Source organism: Saccoglossus kowalevskii, chromosome 21 (genome assembly GCF_978046115.1).
Source record: "Saccoglossus kowalevskii chromosome 21, keSacKowa6.1, whole genome shotgun sequence".
NCBI lineage: Eukaryota > Metazoa > Hemichordata > Enteropneusta > Harrimaniidae > Saccoglossus > Saccoglossus kowalevskii.
Window position 1 is genome coordinate 8,047,401 of NC_140661.1, and position 25,288 is coordinate 8,072,688.

Below are 25,288 nucleotides of genomic sequence, written 5' to 3' on the forward strand. Positions count from 1 at the left end.
CCAACTTACCTTTCCACCAGTCCAACTTACCTTAGACCAGTCCAAATTAACCGCCTACCAGTTCTTACCTTCCCACCAGTCCAACTTATCCTCCCACCTGTCCAACTTACTACCAGTATTCCATCAGTCCAAATTAACCACCCACCAGTTCTTACCTTCCCATCAATCCAACTTACCTTACACCAGTCCAAATTAACCGCCTACCAGTTCTTACCTTCCCACCAGTCCAACTTATCCTCCCACATGTCCAACTCACTACCAGTATTCCATCAGTCCAAATTAAAAAACCCACCAGTTTTTACCTTCCCACCAGTCCAACTTACCTTAGACCAGTCCAAATTAACCACCTACCAGTTCTTACCTACCCACCAGTCCAACTTATCCTCCCACCTGTCCAACTCACTACCAGTATTCCATCAGTCCAAATTAAAAACCCACCAGTTTTTACCTTCCCACCAGTCCAACTTACCTTAGACCAGTTCAAATTAACCGCCTACCAGTTCTTACCTTCCCACCAGTCTAACTTATCCTCCCACCTGTCCAACTTACTACCAGTATTCCATCAGTCCAAATTAAAAACCCACCAGTTTTTACCTTCCCACCAGTACAACTTACCTTTCCACTAGTACAACTTACCTTCCCTCCAGTCCAACTTACCTTTCCACCAGTCCAACTATATTCCCACCAGTCTTAAGTTACCATCCTACCATCTAACTTAACTTCCCACAAGTCTAACTTACCTTCCCACCAGTCCAACTTACCTTCCTACAAGTCCAACTCACCTTCCAATCAGTCCAACTTACTATCCCACCAGTCCAACTTACCTCCCCATAAGTCCACCTTACATTTCCACCAGTCCACCTCACCTTCCAATCAGTCCAACTTACTTTCCCATTAGCCCAACTTACCTTCCCACCAGTCCAACTTACCTTCCCATCAGTCCAACTTACCTTCCCATAAGTCCAACTTACCTTCCCATAAGTCCAACTTACCTTTCTACCAGTCCACTTACCTTCCCATCAGTCCAACTTACTTTCCGATTAGCCCAACTTACCTTCCCACCAGTCCAACTTACCTTCCCACCAGTCCAACTTACCTTCCCATCAGTCCAACTTAACCTTTCCACCAGTCCAACTTACCTTTCCACCAGTCCAACTTACCTTAGACCAGTCCAAATTAACCGCCTACCAGTTCTTACCTTCCCACCAGTCCAACTTATCCTCCCACCTGTCCAACTTACTACCAGTATTCCATCAGTCCAAATTAACCACCCACCAGTTCTTACCTTCCCATCAATCCAACTTACCTTACACCAGTCCAAATTAACCGCCTACCAGTTCTTACCTTCCCACCAGTCCAACTTATCCTCCCACATGTCCAACTCACTACCAGTATTCCATCAGTCCAAATTAAAAACCCACCAGTTTTTACCTTCCCACCAGTCCAACTTACCTTAGACCAGTCCAAATTAACCACCTACCAGTTCTTACCTACCCACCAGTCCAACTTATCCTCCCACCTGTCCAACTCACTACCAGTATTCCATCAGTCCAAATTAAAAACCCACCAGTTTTTACCTTCCCACCAGTCCAACTTACCTTAGACCAGTTCAAATTAACCGCCTACCAGTTCTTACCTTCCCACCAGTCTAACTTATCCTCCCACCTGTCCAACTTACTACCAGTATTCCATCAGTCCAAATTAACCACCCACCAGTTCTTACCTTCCCACCAATCCAACTTACCTTACACCAGTCCAAATTAACCGCCTACCAGTTCTTACCTTCCCACCAGTCCAACTTATCCTCCCACCTGTCCAACTCACTACCAGTATTCCATCAGTCCAAATTAAAAACCCACCAGTTTTTACCTTCCCACCAGTCCAACTTACCTTAGACCAGTCCAAATTAACCGCCTACCAGTTCTTACCTTCCCACCAGTCCAACTTCTCTCCCTATGTGAATTAACTTTCCCTTCTGTCACTGTGTGATTCATTTTATTTTATCATCTCCAGAGATGTGCCCCAGCATCAATCAGACTGATGGATAATGAACAATTCAAGTTTGGTAAGTCACTTACATGAAAAAATAGATCACATAAAATTTCATTGGATTGTTCCTGATTTCCACCATCGAAGATTCCAAGTAAAACCAGTAGACTAGTACATTGATTGGATTTTTGTTTGTTGATACAGGTCATGCACTGAAACCACCTGCATCTTCCATCGTTGGATCATTTTTAGATGGTATGAAGAAATTTTACCTCACCAGGGTAAGCTTGAATATATACAGTGCATTTTCTAGAAAGAGCAAATAATTCTCTTGGCATCCACAAAATGATCAAAGAGATGCCATGTGAGAAATCACTTTTCATTGGAGTCATAAGTGAAGAAATCATTTTGTACACTTTTCTCATGGTATTGCATATCCATTGACTACCCGTAACTGGAATCAAATATATGATGTACTGTTCTTTGTACAACATAATTATTCACCGGGTTGTATTTTCTTTTATTTCACTTATGGAATTGAAACCCAATAAAGGAGGTAATCACAAAATGCATGTATTAAAATATATTTACTTCAAAACCAGTGAATTTAAAGTTGAGTGCATATTCCTGCAACATAAAATGCAACATATTTTTCTCTCTTTATTAGTACATTCCATATTTGCTGTAAATATGGTGAATATGTGCTTTCAGATAAAGCAAATACAAAATGAAAAGTCAAAATGACTAAATCAATGGATACATTCAACATTTCGAGCACCTAGTCAGCTTTTGTAATTTTTCACTAAATAAAACCGTCAGAATTATTTTTTTTTTCAAAAATTTTCCTAAAATTTTGATCAAGACCTGTAGTTGTAGAAAATTACGTCAATTTGGTCAAAAATTCTCTGCAAAATGATAGAGAAAGTGTTATACTAAAATTTTGGCTGGAAAATATATGGCACCTAAAGAGCTTGAATACCTGTTACTAATATATACTATTATTGCTTGATTTAAGAATCGTCACCTGCGCATGCGTCAGATGGCCATAGCGTGTCATTGTTTACAAACAAGCATCTACCCATGAGCCTTTGCGCGTGTTGTTATCGTCGCTTAGGACTCAATTCTCACGCAGGTGATGACCCTCTCACTTTTACTTTTGTTAATTATAAATATTAAAGACAAATACCAATTTTTGATACAAGTATTTATTTGAATCTGTTTACAGCTGAAAGGTTTTGACGTTGACAAAATGTGTGTAGCGACTCTCTTGTTTGAAGGAACAAAACAGGTATAGTAGTTGAATAAATTGTTGTTCTTGATGTTAATACTGGTAATTATTAGCTCCGCTGTCGACTTTGTCGAGCGGAGCTTATCATATGAGTGATTGTCCGTCGTCGTTGTCCGTCGTCTGTGTCAATGTTTTACTTTTTCGACTTCTTCTTGAAAACTACAAGCCTAAATGCTTTGATACTTGGTGTATATGTACCTTGGGTAGACCTCTCTTAGGTTTGTACATTTCATGTTGATATCTTTAATTCTCTAATTTTGGTGAATATTTTTGTCATTTTTGGTAAAAACTGATATTTTCGACTTCTTGTTAAAAACCGCAAGTGCAATTGCTTTGATATTACATCTATAGGTACTACATGTGGACCTCTCTCAGATTTGTTAATTTTGTACCGGTAATGATATCTTTAATTCTTGAATTTTGGTGAATATTTTTGTCATTTTTGGTAAAAACTGATATTTTCGACTTCTTGTTAAAAACCGCAAGTCCAATTGCTTTGATATTACATATATAGGTACTACATGTGGACCTCTCTCAAATTTGTTCATTTTGTAATGATATCTTTAATTCTCTAATTTTGGTGAATATTTTTGTCATTTTTGGTAAAAAGTGATATTTTCGACTTCTTGTTAAAAACCGCAAGTGCAATTGCTTTGATATTACATATATAGGTACTACATGTGGACCTCTCTCAGATTTGTTCATTTTGTAATGATATCTTTAATTCTCTAATTTTGGTGAATATTTTTGTCATTTTTGGTAAAAACTGATATTTTCGACTTCTTGTTAAAAACCGCAAGTCCAATTGCTTTGATACTACATATATAGGTACTACATGTGGACCTCTCTCAGATTTGTTTATTTCGTGATGATATCTTCAATTCTCTAATTTTGGTGAATATTTTTGTCATTTTTGGTAAAAAGTGATTTTTTTGACTTCTTGTTAAAAACCGCAAGTCCGATTGCTTTGATATTACATATATAGGTACTACATGTGGACCTCTCTCAGATTTGTTCATTTTGTGATGATATCTTCAATTCTCTAATTTTGGTGAATATTTTTGTCATTTTTGGTAAAAAGTGATATTTTTGACTTCTTGTTAAAAACCGCAAGTCCGATTGCTTTGATATTACATATATAGGTACTACATGTGGACCTCTCTCAGATTTGTTCGTTTTGTGATGATATCTTCAATTCTCTAATTAATTTATTTTGGTGAATATTTTTGTAATTTTTGGTAAAAAGTGATATTTTTGACTTCTTGTTAAAAACTGTAAGTCCGATTGCTTTGATACTATTCATATTGTTCATTTTCTAATGATGTCTTCAGTTCTTTAATTGAAATGTGCATTGCTAACAGCGGAGCTATCTCAGCCGATAGGCTGCTTGTTTTTTAGCTCCGCTGTCGACTTTGTCGAGCGGAGCTTATCATATGAGTGATTGTCCGTCGTCGTCGTCCGTGTCAATGTTTTACTTTTTCGACTTCTTCTTGAAAACTACAAGCCTGAATGCTTTGATACTTGGTGTATATGTACCTTGGGTAGACCTCTCTTAGGTTTGTTCATTTCATGTTGATATCTTCAATTCTCTAATTTTGGTGAATATTTTTGTCATTTTTGGTAAAAAGTGATATTTTCGACTTCTTGTTAAAAACCGCAAGTGCAATTGCTTTGATATTACATATATAGGTACTACATGTGGACCTCTCTCAGATTTGTTCATTTTGTAATGATATCTTTAATTCTCTAATTTTGGTGAATATTTTTGTCATTTTTGGTAAAAAGTGATATTTTCGACTTCTTGTTAAAAACCGCAAGTGCAATTGCTTTGATATTACATATATAGGTACTACATGTGGACCTCTCTCAGATTTGTTCATTTTGTAATGATATCTTTAATTCTCTAATTTTGGTGAATATTTTTGTCATTTTTGGTAAAAAGTGATATTTTCGACTTCTTGTTAAAAACCGCAAGTGCAATTGCTTTGATATTACATATATAGGTACTACATGTGGACCTCTCTCAGAATTGTTCATTTTGTAATGATATCTTTAATTCTCTAATTTTGGTGAATATTTTTATCATTTTTGGTAAAAAGTGATATTTTCGACTTCTTGTTAAAAACCGCAAGTCCAATTGCTTTGATACTACATATATAGGTACTACATGTGGACCTCTTTCAGATTTGTTCATTTTGTGATGATATCTTCAATTCTCTAATTTTGGTGAATATTTTTGTCATTTTTGGTAAAAAGTGATATTTTTGACTTCTTGTTAAAAACCAATAGTTCAATTGCTTTGATATTACATATTTAGATACTACATGTAGACCTTTCTCAGATTTGTTCATTTCGTGATGATATCTTGGATTCTATAATTTTGGTGAATATTTTTGTCATATTTGGTAAAAAGTGATATTTTCGACTTCTTGTTAAAAACCAAAAGTTCAATTGCTTTGATATTACATATATAGATACTACATGTAGACCTTTCTCAGATTTGTTCATTTCGTGATGATATCTTCAATTCTCTAATTTTGGTGAATATTTTAGTCATTTTTGGTAGAAAGTGATATTTTCGACTACTTGTTAAAAACTGTAAGTCCGATTGCTTTGATACTATACATATTGTTCATTTTCTGATGATGTCTTCAGTTCTTTAATTGAAATGTGCATTTCTAACAGCGGAGCTATCTCAGCCGATAGGCTGCTTGTTTCTTCAATAATATGAAGATTATTCAACTGATCATTTTCAAATTTGGTTATATTTTTCATTAGTATAAAATCTCAAGAAACATTAATTCTGGTGTGTATTATGTTTTTCATCCCTTTTCAATAAAATAAAAAATTGCATGACTTTTTTGTTTTGTTTTGTTTTGCAGGAAGTCTTGACACAAGAAAAAAGAGTCTATGAAATAGCTCAGAAATTTGGGTGTGTACAACATTTTATTCTCGTTTTGGGACTGGGATTTTACAAAATTAGTTATTAGATTAGTTGTTTTAAATTGTGGAAAAAAAACTTGGGGTAACCTTACTTGACAACAGAATATGTTTATTTTATATTAGAGGTATTGCGGCCGGCGAAGATAATGGACAGAGAGGGTATCAGCTTACATTTGCTATAGCTTACCTTAGGGTAAGTAAAGACTCCATTTTGTTATGTGTGTTGATTGTACAAAGTGTTGATTTTATATGTCACCTTCACACATGTGTCACTCTAAGTAATGTGTTACTGTACCACATACCATATTTGCAGTGTTAGTAGCACATGTGCTCACATAAATAGTAGAGGTGTGTCTATGGTCAAAATATGTTCTTAAACAATCAAAACTCCAGTATACAATAAATGCAATTTTTGGCTAATGTGTGTTTGTTTTCATATACTTCAAATAAAGCAAATATGGTGTCACCTTTATTAGTTGATTGCTATAGCAACAACAAACATGTTAATCACTGAATTAAGCTGAAACCCTGAAATGTATCATAAAAATGTATGTTGATGGATGTGTAATGTTACAATTAATATTACAATAAATATTTCATGAATTTTTTGAAAAATGCAATGAGATAAATATTAGCAGAGACTCAAACCTTGTTTCTTTGGACTCGATTCTCACACATGTCCAGTTGATGACCCCTAGTAGATTTTTCATAATCAAGTTTTGGTTCTATTTTTCTATTTTACTTCAGGATATTGGTTTAGATTACTACATGATTTCAGAATCATTTGAGACTTCAGTTCCATGGGACAGGTAAACATCCATAATTTGTTTATAATTTATAGTCAATGTAAAAAATATAAAATTTTGTATCGTGTGGTCGTAACAATGGAATTACAGCAACTTTTGAGAAATCATGTCTTTGCAAATATAATAAAATCATCAATAAGCAAAAACTGAAGGCAGGGGGAAAAAATGGTTTGCAGTATGTTCTACATCATTAAAGTTCCGTTAGTTTGACTCTTCCATTTTTTCAATTGACTGAATTAGAGGGGTGTTAGGTCATTATAGAGGGTATCAATTTCAATGATATTTAGAGGAAATCTTGTATCCAATGTACACCAGTGAGTCTTGTTTGTGTTATGTCATTGCCTGATATTGAAGTTTGATTGCTTATGATTATTTTATTTCTGATTTTATCATTTAGAGTTTTAGATCTATATCGAAATGTGAAAGAAAGAATCTATAAGGAATGTCAAGATAAAGGAGTGCAGTACACTCCGTATGTGACAGCGAGGTAAGCATTGGGTTAGTGTGTTGAATTTACTTACCTTGAATGGAAATTTTTCTACAATCGAGAAAACAAGAAACAAAATTAATACAGTGTAGAGTCTGGAGCAAATACTTTATACATCTTGTTCAGAACAGTGCCTACATCACGGGGACTATTAATTTGGGTTCGTTCCGTTTGTACATACGTACATCCGGAACTATATCTCGGACACCCATTGACGGATTTCATTCAAACTTTACATGAAGACAATACATAATGTCTTACATATATGCGCCAAGTTACTTTATGATCGGAGAAAAAATGGCCGACTGGCGGCCATTTTGGATGTAAAATTTGCTATTTCTGATACCTAAACATGTCCGCAGCAGTTTCTCGAAGATAACTGGGCCGATTTGGATCAAAGTTGCTATGATGATCATACATATTGGGTTGTAGGTGCACCTTTTTTTTTTTTGTGATTCAAACAAATATGGCCGACTGGCGGCCATCTTGTTTTTCATGGTACCCATGCTACTTTATCTTGAATGCGATGAACGTTTCTGTTTAAATTTTGTACACAGATAGTATACCAAGAGATACATCTGCACCAACATGATTTTTGTGATTCGATTCAATATGGCTGACCGACGCCCAAATTTGCTGTAAAAGCGTTAAATCATCATTTTTTACATGTCTAGAGCTGTTTCTCAGAGATGACTAGGCCAATTTAGATCAAAGTTGATATGTTGATCATACATATTGGGTTATAGGTGCTTGTCATATTTTTTTCGTGATTCAAACTAATATAGCTGACTGGTGGCCATTTTGTTTTTCATGGTACCTATGCCTACTTTCCCATAAATGCAATGAACATTTCTGTTTAAATTTTGTACAGAGACAGTATACCAATAGATACATCAACATGAACATTATTTTTGTAATTTGATTCAATATGACTGCCCAGTGTCCAATTCTCGTGTAAAAGCACTAAATCATAATTTTTTACAAATCCATCTCCTATTAATGGTTTCAATCTAATCTCAATGACTTCATCAGCATCAAATTGATATGTCAGATCACAAAATTTTGGACGGGGACTGTGTCATTAACAATGACTTGTGTTTTACAGAGTTACCCAGACATATGATGCAGGTGCATGTGTTTATTTCTACTTTGCATTTAACTATCGAGGTCTTAGTAATCAAGTACAAGTTTATGATGAAGTTGAGGTAAATAAGTTTTTCTTCAGATTATTATTTATCACATCTGAACTAACTTACCAATCATTACATATGTGTTACTCACATCTGAACTCACATCTGAACTCACTTATCAACCATTACATATGTATTACTCACATCTGAACTCACTTATCAACCATTACATATGTATTACTCACATCTGAACTCATTTATCAATCATTACATATGTATTACTCACATCTGAGCTCATTTATCAATTATTACATATGTATTTCTCGCATTTGAACTCACTTATCATCCATTACGTATGTATTACTCACATCTGAACTCACTTATCAACCATTACGTATGTATTCCTTGCATCTGAACTCACTTATCAACCATTCCGTATGTATTACTCACATCTGAACTCACTTATCAATCATTACATAATATTTATTTATGTATTACTCACATCTAAACTCATTTATCAATCATTACATATGTATTTCTCGCATTTGAACTCACTTATCAACCATTACATATGTATTACTCGCATCTGAACTCACTTATCAACCATTACGTATGTATTACTCGCATCTGAACTCACTTTTCAACCATTACATATGTATTACTCACATGTGAACTCATTTATCAATCATTACATATGTATTTCTCGCATTTGAACTCACTTATCAACCATTACGTATATATTACTCGCATCTGAACTCACTTATCAACCATTCCGTATGTATTACTCACATCTGAACTCACTTATCAATCATTACATATGTATTTCTCGCATTTGAACTCACTTATCAACCATTACGTATGTATTACTCGCATCTGAACTCACTTATCAACCATTACGTATGTATTACTCGCATTTGAACTCATTTATCAACCATTATGTATGTATTACTCACATCTGAACTCACTTATCAACCATTCCGTATGTATTACTCGCATCTGAACTAACTTATCAACCATTACGTATGTATTACTCGCATTTGAACTCATTTATCAACCATTATGTATGTATTACTCACATCTGAACTCACTTATCAACCATTCCGTACGTATTACTCGCATCTGAACTCACTTATCAATCATTACATATGTATTACTCACATCTGAACTCACTTATCAATCATTACATATGTATTACTCAAATCTGAACTCATTTATCAATCATAACATATGTATTACTCGCATTTGAACTCACTTATCAATCATTATATATGTATTACTCACATCTGAACTCACTTATCAACCATAACATATGTATTACTCACATCTGAAGTCACTTATCAACCATTACATATGTATCACTCACTCAGCCATGATTACACATCTTCTGACTTTACTTATCATTTCTATTTCAGGCAGCAGCACGTGATGAGATCCTGTCTTGTGGTGGCAGTATTTCACATCATCACGGAGGTATGTATATTGACATTAGGTATTCAGTTATAGGACTAACCTAGCGTATGTGGTTACATTAAGGAGTTCAAAGGAGATTGATTTGATGTTAAGCTGGGGAGTCTAATGTATGTTCATAAGTTAAAGAGTCTTATAAAAGTTTTAGCCTAAGCTTGTGAATCCAAAGGATGTGCATATGAGGTCAAGTTAAGGGGACTGGTAAATATTTTATGCTAAGCTAGGGAGTCCAAGGACATTTTCATGAGGTCAAGTTATGCATGTATTTATATTTTCTAATTACAAATAATTTTTTTTTTTTTTTGCTTAGTTGGAAAAATACGTAAGAAGTGGCTTCCAGAAACGATATCAGAAGTGGGTATGGGATCTCTCAGAGCTATCAAGAACTATATAGATCCCAAAAATATATTTGCAAATGGAAATTTGATCTGAATAATCAGCTTCTGGTAAATTTACCTAAAACGTGCACGATTTTGGTGTAAAAAGAAAAAAAACAATCATTGTTGACAAACAAATATGTAATTTGTCATGCATTCATAGCTATCTGAATCCTGGGTTGCTTGCAGCATTGCCCAGCAACAGCCAACATATCAAAAATACAATGTTTGTTAAGGTATTTTTTTCATGGTCAGTAATAAAGTACACTCATACTGAAGTTTAGATACATTCAATTAATAAGAGAGTCATTTTAGCAAATACTGCCACCATGAATAAATAATGAGGGCTTTATCACGCCATTGGCATAATATCAAGAAATTACAGGGTACTATATATTTGCAAATATACACCTACAGAATTCAATAATGCCTTTGTGTTTGTTAGTTCTCATCACGCTTGGTTTATCTGAGTTTATACATTTTACTACTGTACTGTAAAAGGTACTGTAAAATCTGTATTAGAAATCGCAGCTTCTATTAAAATGGTACAATGCAATAGAGGATATGCGGCTTCTATTAGAGCATCTACACATATGTGAAATGATGAATTTTTGGTTCTCAATTATTCTAAAAGAATTGGTGCAACAGGGCTTCTAATACAGATTTTACGGTAATAATTATGTAAATTTAAAGTAAATTGTTGCAAAGTTCTAATTTGGAAGATGCAGATTACCGTATTGTATTTACTCTATGTGAAGTGCAATTTATACTTTATTATTAAAGTATGACATTTTTTGATCATAGACAAACCTCTAATGTAGGCACATGCGTTGCTAATAGAGTAAATATGGTAGTGTATTTTAACTTTGATTATTTCTCTCCTAAAACCAAAATTTGAGTCAACACATTTATTTTATCTTTTTTGTCGTAAATTACATGAAAAAAATATTAAGCATAACCACATACCTAAATGATAATTAAGAACAGTTTTTTGATTGTTGATTGTTTTTGATCTTCCTCCCTTTAAACAAAGTTAACCCTATGCAACTTTGCCATTTTCTCAAAAACTGTCACTCGCTAATTGTTTCATCTCTAAGTGCCTGATGTGCTGTTCTTGAGATAATTAAATGTACGACACTTTGAAGGCTAAAGTCAAATTTTGTCAACATTTACAAAATAAACCTTTTTCATATTTTTGCAGAAATTTTTGTCAAAACTTAGAGTTTTTTTGACTAGCTGGACCAAAATGCCAAAGTCAACTTTTTGCTATTTACAAAATAAACTTGCACAATTTTTGCACAAAAATTCTATGAAATTATGACCATTTGGTCAAAAATTAACGAAGTAATTTTCGAAAAATGCATACAAATATGCCTAATGTTGTAGCAGGTGTTGGGATTCAAAAGTGTCAAACGTTTAATAGACCCTGAAAATCATAGAGTGTAACTGCCAGAAAAGAAAACCTCCAAACTAGGTCTAGAAAACTTGCAAAATTTAAACTAACCCTAACCCGAATTTTGTAATCCTGTCCATGCTATTTACCGTTTTCTAGTCATTCCACTCTAAAATAAATAATAAAAATAAAATAAAATAAAATAATAATTGAAGAGAACTGCAGGTTAAGCTAAAAGAGGAAACACATGCTTTTGATATATGACTGATTTATGTCACAAGCCATTGTGAGTTTGCAATATTTGTCACTATAATTAAAATGTATAAATAGCACTACACTCTATCAACACTTTCATTGAGCAGTAATAAATAGACTAGTTTTAGTTTCCCTGGTTGTTTTGTTACTGTGTATTCCCCAAAGACAGAAAGGAGAGGTCGATTTTATAACATGTAAATGTACTGTGAAATACTTTATTTTTGCTGGAATTAATTTTCGCTGAAAAAACTTTTTGGATGTTTTGTATGGATTTTATTTTCACTGATTTTTGATGAGTTGAACGTAAAATATACAAAAAATTATATTTGCTGGCTTTTATTTTCACTGAATCATTCCTTCAGCGAAAATAGCAAAAATTAATTTCAAGTGAAAATTTTTTACAGTATTCTTGTTTTTCCTTCAGTTTTTTGCAATTTGAATATACGACCTTGTCTGTTTTTTAGCAGCGATTTATAAAATATACGTACGAATTTCAAGATGTTATGTTTTGTCCAGCTTTATACATTCATTTTCTTTGCACAAATGAAAAATATATTTTCAGTGCAAAACTGAAACTAATTTGGTAATATATTTTCTTTATAATGCATATTTCCTACTGATCGGAAGTATATCAGTCACCATTTCACTTTCCCATAGTAGCTAAGCAACCCAAGAACCAGAAAATTTGTTTCTTTTGAATATGCTTGATTTGATATTAATCAGTATTTGATTATTAATTTTGTATTTTTATAAATCTCATTATAAATCATTGTTTCTTATAGATGAGTTTCAGTAACCTTTTCACCACCAGTTCCCTCTTTTCATCCTGAATTCACAAAATAGTCCTGTTTATAGTCTGCACTTTTTTTTTAGAAGATTGGGATAGAAATGGCCAAATTTTTTGAGTAAAAAGTCGAAGTTGACTCAAATTTTCTATTGGCTCCAAAATTAGGGTTCATTTCCAGAAATATTGAAGAATATAAGAAGAAAAGTGCGAACAAATTTGGGGCGAGAAAGACTGGTGGTGAAAAGGTTAAAGGCGGTGATCATCATAACATTTTGTGTTTGCTATGTACAATGTTTGTAAAAAACATTGTTTACACAAAATTGGGAACACACTGTGCACCGACCACCAACCAATTTTTTATCAATTTAAAAAAAATGTAATCCTAGTAATACTGAGTCAAAATTGCCGTGATGAGACCGAATGAACTCAGATATGTTCATGTTAGGCGCAAAAGCAAATGAACAACATGAAAATGAAGTTTTGGTTGATTAAAATATGGATTTTATAGCTATAATCATAAATATGTGACATGACATGTCACATGACATATCACTAATTTGATACCACAAAGGTAATTTAGAATCAGAATTATGTGAATTAAAAAATAAGAAAAAAATTTTGAGAAAATCAGCTCATGTCTCTTTAATACTAAATCAGATTTTTTTATGTAAATAATTTTATAAATATTAATAATTGGTGTCAATTTAAAAAAATAGTAAGTTAATGTAAATAATCTTTATGAAACCTGAGCAATGGTACATTTGTTAGAATGGTTGTCTCGCTTCAGGAAGATTGGGGGTTCAATTCCTGGAGTGAACTGCACAAAAATGCACACATTATAGGAGTTAATTTGATTACAAACTCTTGACTTTGTGTAGTACTTTGAATCATGTTTCCAAATAGACAAATAAATCACATCATTATATACTGCTGTTATCTGTCTCCATAGTTACAGCATGCAGTGATATCAGGTTACTGCACTGTTATCTGCTTCCTACTTCATTAGAAAATGACAATTACAAGTATAGCACGATTACATGGTACATATATTTCCAAAATGTTTTATAACATGTTTTTTGACCATAGTGAAAAGTTTCAATAATTTTGATTATTTGGGGTTGCATGAATTGACTTTCATGTGATAAGTGCCTGATGTGTTATTTATGTTGTTGAAAAATTATTGATTACAACGATATTTACCTATCAAGTATTGAATAATTTAATTAAAATGGCTAATGCACCCAAATGATGTGGCTGTTTGAAAAGCTGCCGACATCAAAAAGGAAGACACTCTGAATCGTGGGGCAGGATCTGAATTAAGAGCAGCTGTTGAAGGGATTGTGGGTGACCACGTGGCAGGTCCACTTTGCCTTCTTTCCCAGTAAAAGTGTCTGTTGAAGCTGCAGATTTAAATATCCTTAGGCGCTCAGAAGAGCAGGACTGGCGCAGCACTGCTGTGGCCCAGAAGAACAGCTCTTGAGCAGCAGCCATTCTAGGTCTACTAAATCTTAACTGCACATATGCAGCCCAGGTCCACTCAAGATTAGTGACAAATGTGATCCAGGTCCACTCAAGCTTATTCACAACTTTGTAGCCCAGGTCTGCTCAACCTATGCAGCCCAGGTCAACTCAACCTTAGCCACACCTTTGTAGCACAGGTCTGCTCAACCTATGCAGCCCAGGTCAACTCAACCTTAGCCACACCTATGTAGCCAAGGTCAACTCAACCTTAGCCACACCTATGCAGCCCAGCTCAATTCAACCTTAGCTACACCTATGCAGCCCAGCTCAACTCAACCTTAGCCACACCTGTGCAGCCCAGGTCCACTCAATCTTAGCCACACCTATGTAGCCCCGGTCAAATCAACTTTAGCCACACCTATATAGCCCAAGTCTGCTCAACCTATGCAGCCCAGGTCAACTCAACCTTAGCCACACCTATGTAGCCAAGGTCAACTCAACCTTAGCCACACCTATGCAGCCCAGCTCAATTCAACCTTAGCTACACCTATGCAGCCCAGCTCAACTCAACCTTAGCCACACCTGTGCAGCCCAGGTCCACTCAATCTTAGCCACACCTATGTAGCCTAGGTCAACTCAACTTTAGCTACACCTATGTAGCCCCGGTCAAATCAACTTTAGCCACACCTATATAGCCCAAGTCAACTCAACCCTAGACAACCCTATGCATCCCAGGTCAACTCAACTTTAACCACACTTATGCAGCCCAGTTCCACTCAACCTTTGCAGCCCAGGTTCACTCAAACTTAGCCACACCTATGTAGCCCAGGTACATTTAACCTTAGCCACACCTATGCAGCCCAGTTACACTCAGCATTAGTGACAAATGCGACCCAGATACACTCAAGCTTATTCACACCTACATGTACATGTATGTGCCCCAGGTCCACTCAACCTTAGCCACACCTTTGTAGCCCAGGTCCACTCAACCTATGCAGCCGAGGTCAACTCAACCTTAGCCACACCTATGCAGCCATGGTCAACTCAACCTTAGCCACACCTATGTAGCTCACGTCAACTCAACTTTAGCCACACCTATGCAGCCCAGGTCCACTCAAGCCTAGCCACACAAATCAACTTTAGCCACATGTCAACTCAACCCTAGACAACTCTATGCAGCCCGGGTCAACTCAACCTTAGCCACACCTATGCAGTCCAGGTCCACCCAATCTTAGCCATACCTATGCAGCCCAGGTCCACTCAACCTTAGCCACACCTATGTGGCCCAGTTCCATTCAACCTGTGCAGCCCAGGTTCACTCAAGCCTAGCCACACAAATCAACTTTAGCCACATGTCAACTCAACCCTAGACAACTCTATGCAGCCCGGGTCAACTCAACCTTAGCCACACCTATGCAGTCCAGGTCCACCCAATCTTAGCCATACCTTTGTAGCCGAGGTCAACTCAACCTTAGCCACACCTATGCAGCCCAGGTCAACTCAATTACACTCAGCATTAGTGACAAATGTGACCCAGATCCACTCAAGCTTATTCACACCTTTGTAGCTCAGGTCCACTCAACCTATGCAGCCCAGGTCAACTCAACCTTAGCCACACCTATGCAGCCAAGGTCAACTCAACCTTAGCCACACCTTTGTAGCCGAGGTCAACTCAACCTTAGCCACACCTATGCAGCCCAGGTCAACTCAACCTTAGCCACACATATGCAGCCAAGGTCAACTCAACTTTAGCCACACCTATGTAGCCCAGGTCAACTCAACTTTAGCTACACCTTTGTAGTCCAGGTCAACTCAACCTTAGCCACACCTATGCAGCCAAGGTCAACTCTCAACCTTAGCCACACTTATGTAGCCCAGTCAACTCACCTTTAGCCACACCTATGTAGCCCAAGTCAACTCAACCCTAGACAACACTATGCATCCCAGGTCAACTCAACTTTAGCCACACTTATGCAGCCCAGTTCCACTCAACCTTAGCCATACCTATGCAGCCCAGGTCCACTCAACTTTAGCCACACCTATCTATCTACCAGGTCAACTCAACTTTAACCACACTTATGCAACCCAGTTCCACTCAACCTTAGCCACACCTATGTGGCCCAGTTCCACTCAACCTGTGCAGCCCAGGTTCACTCAAACTTAGCCACACCTATGTAGCCCAGGTACATTTAACCTTAGCCACACCTATGCAGTCCAGTTACACTCAGCATTAGTGACAAATGTGACCCAGATCCACTCAAGCTTATTCACATCTACAAGTACATGTATGTGCCCCAGGTCCACTCAACCTTAGCCACACCTTTGTAGCCCAGGTCCACTCAACCTATGCAGCCGAGGTCAACTCAACCTTAGCCACACATATGCAGCCAAGGTCCACTAAACCTTAGCTACACCTTTGTAGCCCAGGTCCACTCAACCTATGCAGCCGAGGTCAACTCAACCTTAGCCACACTTATGCAGCCCAGGTCAACTCAACCTTAGCCACACCTATGCAGCCCTGGTCCACTCAACTTTAGCCACACTTGTGTAGCCCAGTTCCACTCAACCTTAGCCACACATATGTGGCCCAGTTCCACTCAACCTGTGCAGCCCAGGTTCACTCAAACTTAGCCACACCTATGTAGCCCAGGTACATTGAACCTTAGCCACACCTATGCAGCCCAGTTACACTCAGCATTAGTGACAAATGTGACCCAGATCCACTCAAGCTTATTCACACCTACATGTACATGTATGTTCCCCAGGTCCACTCAACCTTAGCCACACCTTTGTAGCCCAGGTCCACTCAACCTATGCAGCCGAGGTCAACTCAACCTTAGCCACACCTATGCAGCCATGGTCAACTCAACCTTAGCCACACCTATGTAGCTCACGTCAACTCAACTTTAGCCACACCTATGCAGCCCAGGTCCACTCAAGCCTAGCCACACAAATCAACTTTAGCCACATGTCAACTCAACCCTAGACAACTCTATGCAGCCCGGGTCAACTCAACCTTAGCCACACCTATGCAGTCCAGGTCCACCCAATCTTAGCCATACCTATGCAGCCCAGGTCCACTCAACCTTAGCCACACCTATGTGGCCCAGTTCCATTCAACCTGTGCAGCCCAGGTTCACTCAAACTTAGCCACACCTATGTAGCGCAAGTCAACTCAATCCTATACAACCCTATGCATCCCAGGTCAACTCAACTTTAACCACACTTATGCAGCCCAGTTCCACTCAACCTTAGCCATACCTATGCAGCCCAGGTCCACTCAACTTTAGCCACACCTATGTAGCCCAAGTCAACTCAACTTTAACCACACTTATGCAGCCCAGTTCCACTCAACCTTAGCCACGCCTATGTGGCCCAGTTCCACTCAACCTGTGCAGCCCAGGTTCACTCAAACTTAACCACACCTATGTAGCCCAGGTACATTTAACCTTAGCCACACCTATGCAGCCCAGTTACACACAGCATTAGTGACAAATGTGACCCAGATCCAAAAGTTAGTGAAAAGTTAGTAATGTTATGTGGAAAGTCTGCAAAGTACCATGCAAATTTGGTAACATTCTGTGGAAAGTCTGCGAATTTGCATGTAAGGTTGTTAAATTTATGTGGCAAGCCTGCAAAATCTTAAAGGTTATGAGGAATGTCAAAATGTTGGCTGAAAAAATCGTTGGAAACAGTGGTATAAGTTGGTTGAGAAACAGTTAGCTGGAAAGCCGGGCAAATTAATTAAGAAGTAGGCTGTAAAGTCGAAAAGGTAGAGCAAAAAACTGTAAAAATTGCTTTGAAAATAACAAAAGTTGTGTAGAATTAGTTGGCTGGAAAGTTGTGAATTGAAGTACATAAAATGTCCAAAAAGCTGGAAAAGTTCGTTCGAAAGTGGTATGTGATGGTTCGGAGGTCAAAATATTTTTCTGAAAAGTCAGAAAGTTGCCTGCAGTGTTTTAAAGTAGGCTGACAAGTCGAATGCTTCAATGCATTTAAATAAAGACAAACTCGGCATAAATAACAATATTTCTCGTACAACAGTTTCAATGTAGAATGTGCAGTTGACAATATTCAAATTCGTAGATCACCATGGACCTTGTGTTTTTAACCCTCATTATGTCCCGTGTTTATCAAATCTGACCGGAAAAATAAACTATCAAATTAACAACTGTTTTTCTTAGTGAATGGACCACTGGCAAAAACAATGCCGGTATGTTTTTAATGTCTGCCAAAATAGACAGATAAGTTTATTTTTTCGTCCCAATGATAGGTTGAAACCTAATAATTATAATAGCCCAATGATTCAAAAATTTATGTAGTACTGCTGTCAAATTCAGTGCGCCCTCAGTTCCAGAGTGTTGGTAACCGGCCATTGGGTTAGCAGGCCCAATACGACAATTGTGCGCCAAACGTCTTAGCAATTTGTTATGTGATGAATTCTGTATTTTATTTTTAAGCAATATAAATATCATGCAGAATGGTTGTGAATTTGGAAATGTACCGTGCAAAGTTGGTAAGGTTACGTAGAGCGTCGGCAAAACTGCGTTCAACGTTCACATTTATGTGGAAAAGTTAACTTAGAGTATCATGGGGAAAATCTGCGAGGTTCTGTGGAATGATTATAATACTAAGTGGTAAGTCTGAAAGGTTGGTTGGAATGTTGGTAAAGTAACTAGGACAGAATACAATATTGCAGGAAAGCTGATAAAGTACTAGTACGTAGCAAGACTGCAAAGTTGCACGCAAAGTTGGCAAATTTACATGGAAATTCCGAAAGGTTCTCCGAAGGATGGCTAAAAGTGGAAATCCTCCAAAGCTTCGTGCAAAATTGTTAAATGTACGGGAAAAGTCTGGAACAATTCGCACAAAGTTGGTAAAGTTATGTGTAAAGTCTGCAAAGTTGTATGAAAATTTGGTAAAGTTATGTAAAAAGCCCACGACTTTGCGTGCAAAGTTGGTAACATTTTGTAGAAAGTTGCACGCAAATTAGTTAAGTTATGTGGCAAGTCTGCAAACTTGCATGAGAAATTGTTGCTGTTATGTGGCAACTCTGCACAGTTGTGTACAAAATTGGTAAAGTAATGTGAAAATTCTACAAAGTTACTTTCCAACTTGGTGAAGTTATATGAAACGTCTTCAAATATGGGTGCATAGGTGGTAAAGCAACGTAGAAGCTGGAAATTGTTCGTGCAAAATTATGTGGAACGCCTGCAAAGTTACGTGCAAAGTTAATAAAGTTTTGTGGAAGCCTGAAAAGTTTAGTTCAAAATTCGGTAATTTAAATAGAAAGCCTACAAAATTACGTGCAAATTGGTAATGTCACATAGCAGGGTTGCGTGTAAAGTTAGTAAAGTAGAATGTAGTAGAACATATGAAGAGTTGGTAAATTTACTTAGCAAGTCTGCAAACAAAGTTGTGAATTCTAGGTGATAAGTTTGCAAAATTGCATGAAGTTTGGAAAATGACGACAGTCTGCAAAGATGCGTGCTAAGTTTATAAAGTTACGTGGACTAGCACTCACATGTGCATGTATATATAATTATGATAATGAGCATTGATATCCATAGTACTAAAGACAAACACGGCATAAACAATCATTCTATAATATAGTTAACATATCTACATATTTCTCGTACAATGTTATATGAAAAATTGGTAAATTTACCTGACACGTCTGCAACGTTGCCTGCAATGTTGATAAAGTTACAAGGAAAGACTACAAAGTTTGATAAAGTTGTATGTAACGTATTCAAAAATTGGTGCATAGATGGTAAAGTTATGCAGAAAGCCAGAAAAGGTTACATAAAAAGTACTGCAATATTCCATGCATGTTTGGAAAAGTACGTGAATAATTTGTAAAATTATGTGTTGGTGAAGTTACGTGTGGAAAGTCTCCAAAGTTAAGTTGAAATAATGTCGTGCAAAGTTGGTTAAGCTACATGGAAATTCCGCAAATTTGCATGCATAGTTCACATTGAAAGTCTGAAAATTTCGAGCAAAGTTGGTAAAGGCACCAGAAGACATGATTCACCAACCAATGAAAGATTAAAAAAATATTAGTTTGATGTAAAATATTCACAACTTGTGAAGAGCAAACTCCTAATCGACTTTATACATGAAACATGAAACTGAAGACACAAAACCAGCTATTATAGAAAATGACAGTCACAGGTAAAAACAACAGAAATAAAACATGAATACCACTGATATCAGAGGTGCACCACCCTGCAGTCATGACTGGTTTGTGAAACCTGCTTGTTGTGACTGGTTGGTAAATCAGCGTGTTGTTGTGATTGGTTGATGAAATCTACTTATTTTAACTGGTTGGTGAAACCTGCTTAATGTGACTGGCCATTCTTGTTGTGTTTAGTAGATGACACCTACTTGTTGTGACTGGATGGTAAAATCTACTTGTAACTAGTTTTTGAAATCCGCCCGTGTTGAACTGGTAATGAAACCTTGTTGGGACTGTTGGATGAAACCTGCTTCCTGTGACTGCCTGATGCAATCTAATTGTCTGAAACTGTTGGGTAACCCCTGCTTGCTGTGACTGCCTGGTGAAATCTAATTGTCCGAAATTGTTGGGTAAAACCTGCTTCCTGTGACTGCCTGGTGAAATCTAATTGTCTGAAATTGTTGGGTAAAACCTGCTTGCTGTGACTGCCTGGTGAAATCTAATTGTCCGAAATTGTTGGGTAAAACCTGCTTCCTGTGACTGCCTGGTGAAATCTAATTGTCTGAAATTGTTGGGTAAAACCTGCTTCCTGTGACAGCCTGGTGAAATCTAATTGTCCGAAATTGTTGGGTAAAACCAGCTTCCTGTGACTGCCTGGTGAAATCTAATTCTCTGAAATTGTTGGGTAAAACCTGCTTCCTGTGACAGCCTGGTGAAATCTAATTGTCTGAAACTGTTGGGTAAAACCTGCTTCCTGTGACAGCCTGGTGAAATCTAATTGTCTGAAATTGTTGGGTGAAACCTGCTTCCTGTGACAGCCTGGTGAAATCTAATTGTCTGAAACTGTTGGGTAAAACCTGCTTCCTGTGACAGCCTGGTGAAATCTAATTGTCTGAAATTGTTGGGTGAAACCTGCTTCCTGTGACAGCCTGGTGAAATCTAATTGTCTGAAACTGTTGGGTAAAACCTGCTTCCTGTGACAGCCTGGTGAAATCTAATTGTCTGAAACTGTTGGGTAAAACCTGCTTCCTGTGACAGCCTGGTGAAATCTAATTGTCTGAAACTGTTGGGTAAAACCTGCTTCCTGTGACAGCCTGGTGAAATCTAATTGTCTGAAACTGTTGGGTAAAACCTGCTTCCTGTGACTGCCTGGTGAAATCTAATTGTCTGAAACTGTTGGGTAAAACCTGCTTCCTGTGACAGCCTGGTGAAATCTAATTGTCTGAAACTGTTGGGTAAAACCTGCTTGCTGTGACAGCCTGGTGAAATCTAATTGTCTGAAACTGTTGGGTAAAACCTGCTTCCTGTGACAGCCTGGTGAAATCTAATTGTCTGAAACTGTTGGGTAAAACCTGCTTCCTGTGACAGCCTGGTGAAATCTAATTGTCTGAAACTGTTGGGTAAAACCTGCTTCCTGTGACTGCCTGGTGAAATCCAATTGTCTGAAACTGTTGGGTAAAACCTGCTTCCTGTGACTGCCTGGTGAAATCTAATTGTCTGAAACTGTTGGGTGAAACCTGCTTCCTGTGACTGCCTGGTGAAATCTAATTGTTTGAAACTGTTGGGTAAAACCTGCTTGCTGTGACAGCCTGGTGAAATATAATTGTCTGAAACTGTTGGGTAAATCCTGCTTCCTGTGACTGCCTGGTGAAATCTAATTGTTTGAAACTGTTGGGTGAAACCTGCTTCCTGTGACTGCCTGGTGAAATCTAATTGTCTGAAACTGTTGGGTAAAACCTGCTTCCTGTGACTGCCTGGTGAAATCTAATTGTCTGAAACTGTCGGGTGAAACCTGCTTCCTGTGACTGCCTGGTAAAATCTAATTGTCTGAAACTATTGGGTGAAACCTGCTTCCTGTGACTGCCTGGTGAAATCTAATTGTCTGAAACTGTTGGGTGAAACCTGCTTCCTGTGACTGCCTGGTGAAATCTAATTGTCTGAAACTATTGGGTGAAACCAGCTTCCTGTGACTGCCTGGTGAAATCCAATTGTCTGAAACTGTTGGGTAAAACCTGCTTCCTGTGACAGCCTGGTGAAATCTAATTGTCTGAAACTGTTGGGTGAAACCTGCTTCCTGTGACAGCCTGGTGAAATCTAATTGTCTGAAACTGTTGGGTAAAACCTGCTTCCTGTGACAGCCTGGTGAAATCTAATTGTCTGAAACTGTTGGGTAAAACCTGCTTCCTGTGACTGCCTGGTGAAATCTAATTGTCTGAAACTGTTGGGTGAAACCTGCTTCCTGTGACAGCCTGGTGAAATCTAATTGTCTGAAACTGTTGGGTAAAACCTGCTTCCTGTGACAGCCTGGTGAAATCTAATTGTCTGAAACTGTTGGGTAAAACCTGCTTCCTGTGACAGCCTGGTGAAATTTAATTGTCTGAAACTGTTGGGTGAAACCTGCTTCCTGTGACAGCCTGGTGAAATCTAATTGTCTGAAACTGTTGGGTAAAACCTGCTTCCTGTGACAGCCTGGTGAAATCTAATTGTCTGAAACTGTTGGGTAAAACCTGCTTCCTGTGACTGCCTGGTGAAATCTAATTGTCTGAAACTGTTGGGTGAAACCTGCTTCCTGTGACAGCCTGGTGAAATCTAATTGTCTGAAACTGTTGGGTAAAACCTGCTTCCTGTGACAGCCTGGTGAAATCTAATTGTCTGAAACTGTTGGGTAAAACCTGCTTCCTGTGACAGCCTGGTGAAATCTAATTGTCTGAAACTGTTGGGTAAAACCTGCTTCCTGTGACTGCCTGGTGAAATCTAATTGTCTGAAACTGTTGGGTAAAACCTGCTTGCTGTGACAGCCTGGTGAAATCTAATTGTCTGAAACTGTTGGGTAAAACCTGCTTCCTGTGACTGCCTGGTAAAATCTAATTGTCTGAAACTATTGGGTGAAACCTGCTTCCTGTGACTGCCTGGTGAAATCTAATTGTCTGAAACTGTTGGGTAAAACCTGCTTCCTGTGACTGCCTGGTGAAATCTAATTGTCTGAAACTATTGGGTGAAACCTGCTTCCTGTGACTGCCTGGTGAAATCCAATTGTCTGAAACTGTTGGGTAAAACCTGCTTCCTGTGACAGCCTGGTGAAATCTAATTGTCTGAAACTGTTGGGTAAAACCTGCTTCCTGTGACTGCCTGGTGAAATCTAATTGTCTGAAACTGTTGGGTAAAACCTGCTTCCTGTGACAGCCTGGTGAAATCCAATTGTCTGAAACTGTTGGGTTAAACCTGCTTCCTGTGACAGCCTGGTGAAATCTAATTGTCTGAAACTGTTGGGTAAAACCTGCTTCCTGTGACAGCCTGGTGAAATCTAATTGTCTGAAACTGTTGGGTAAAACCTGCTTCCTGTGACTGCCTGGTGAAATCTAATTGTCTGAAACTGTTGGGTAAAACCTGCTTGCTGTGACAGCCTGGTGATATCTAATTGTCTGAAGCTGTTGGGTAAAACCTGCTTCCTGTGACAGCCTGGTGAAATCTAATTGTCTGAAACTGTTGGGTGAAACCTGCTTCCTGTGACTGCCTGGTGAAATCTAATTGTCTGAAACTGTTGGGTAAAACCTGCTTGCTGTGACAGCCTGGTGAAATCTAATTGTCTGAAACTGTTGGGTAAAACCTGCTTCCTGTGACAGCCTGGTGAAATCTAATTGTCTGAAACTGTTGGGTAAAACCTGCTTCCTGTGACTGCCTGGTGAAATCTAATTGTCTGAAACTGTTGGGTGAAACCTGCTTCCTGTGACTGCCTGGTGAAATCTAATTGTCTGAAACTGTTGGGTAAAACCTGCTTGCTGTGACAGCCTGGTGAAATCTAATTGTCTGAAACTGTTGGGTAAAACCTGCTTCCTGTGACTGCCTGGTAAAATCTAATTGTCTGAAACTATTGGGTGAAACCTGCTTCCTGTGACTGCCTGGTGAAATCTAATTGTCTGAAACTGTTGGGTAAAACCTGCTTCCTGTGACTGCCTGGTGAAATCTAATTGTCTGAAACTATTGGGTGAAACCTGCTTCCTGTGACTGCCTGGTGAAATCCAATTGTCTGAAACTGTTGGGTAAAACCTGCTTCCTGTGACAGCCTGGTGAAATCTAATTGTCTGAAACTGTTGGGTAAAACCTGCTTCCTGTGACTGCCTGGTGAAATCTAATTGTCTGAAACTGTTGGGTAAAACCTGCTTCCTGTGACAGCCTGGTGAAATCTAATTGTCTGAAACTGTTGGGTAAAACCTGCTTCTTGTGACTGCCTGGTGAAATCTAATTGTCTGAAATTGTTGGGTAAAACCTGCTTCCTGTGACAGCCTGGTGAAATCTAATTGTCTGAAACTGTTGGGTAAAACCTGCTTCCTGTGACTGCCTGGTGAAATATAATTGTCTGAAACTGTTGGGTAAAACCTGCTTCCTGTGACAGCCTGGTGAAATCTAATTGTCTGAAACTGTTGGGTAAAACCTGCTTCCTGTGACAGCCTGGTGAAATCTAATTGTCTGAAACTGTTGGGTAAAACCTGCTTCCTGTGACTGCCTGGTGAAATCTAATTGTCTGAAGTGTTGGGTAAAACCTGCTTCCTGTGACTGTCTGGTGAAATCTAATTGTCTGAAACTGTTGGGTAAAACCTGCTTCCTGTGACTGCCTGGTGAAATCTAATTGTCTGAAACTGTTGGGTAAAACCTGCTTCCTGTGACAGCCTGGTGAAATCTAATTGTCTGAAACTGTTGGGTAAAACCATCCTGTGACTGCCTGGTGA

The 25,288-nt window shown here is 37.9% G+C and overlaps 1 protein-coding gene across 1 annotated transcript in view; it reads left to right on the forward strand.

The window, feature by feature from the left end:
* LOC100373757 (alkyldihydroxyacetonephosphate synthase, peroxisomal-like) overlaps positions 1–13,849 on the forward strand; it is a 35,861-nt gene extending 22,012 nt beyond the window's left edge. Inside the window, exons 12-21 of the mRNA XM_085495256.1 lie at positions 2,014–2,065; positions 2,194–2,270; positions 3,215–3,277; positions 6,160–6,209; positions 6,344–6,413; positions 6,968–7,029; positions 7,424–7,513; positions 8,619–8,718; positions 10,056–10,113; positions 10,421–13,849. Coding sequence (XP_085351382.1) covers positions 2,014–2,065; positions 2,194–2,270; positions 3,215–3,277; positions 6,160–6,209; positions 6,344–6,413; positions 6,968–7,029; positions 7,424–7,513; positions 8,619–8,718; positions 10,056–10,113; positions 10,421–10,542 — 744 coding nt within the window. The 3' untranslated portion in view covers positions 10,543–13,849. The remainder of the gene's footprint in view (positions 1–2,013; positions 2,066–2,193; positions 2,271–3,214; positions 3,278–6,159; positions 6,210–6,343; positions 6,414–6,967; positions 7,030–7,423; positions 7,514–8,618; positions 8,719–10,055; positions 10,114–10,420) is intronic.
* Positions 13,850–25,288: the final 11,439 nt, after the last annotated feature.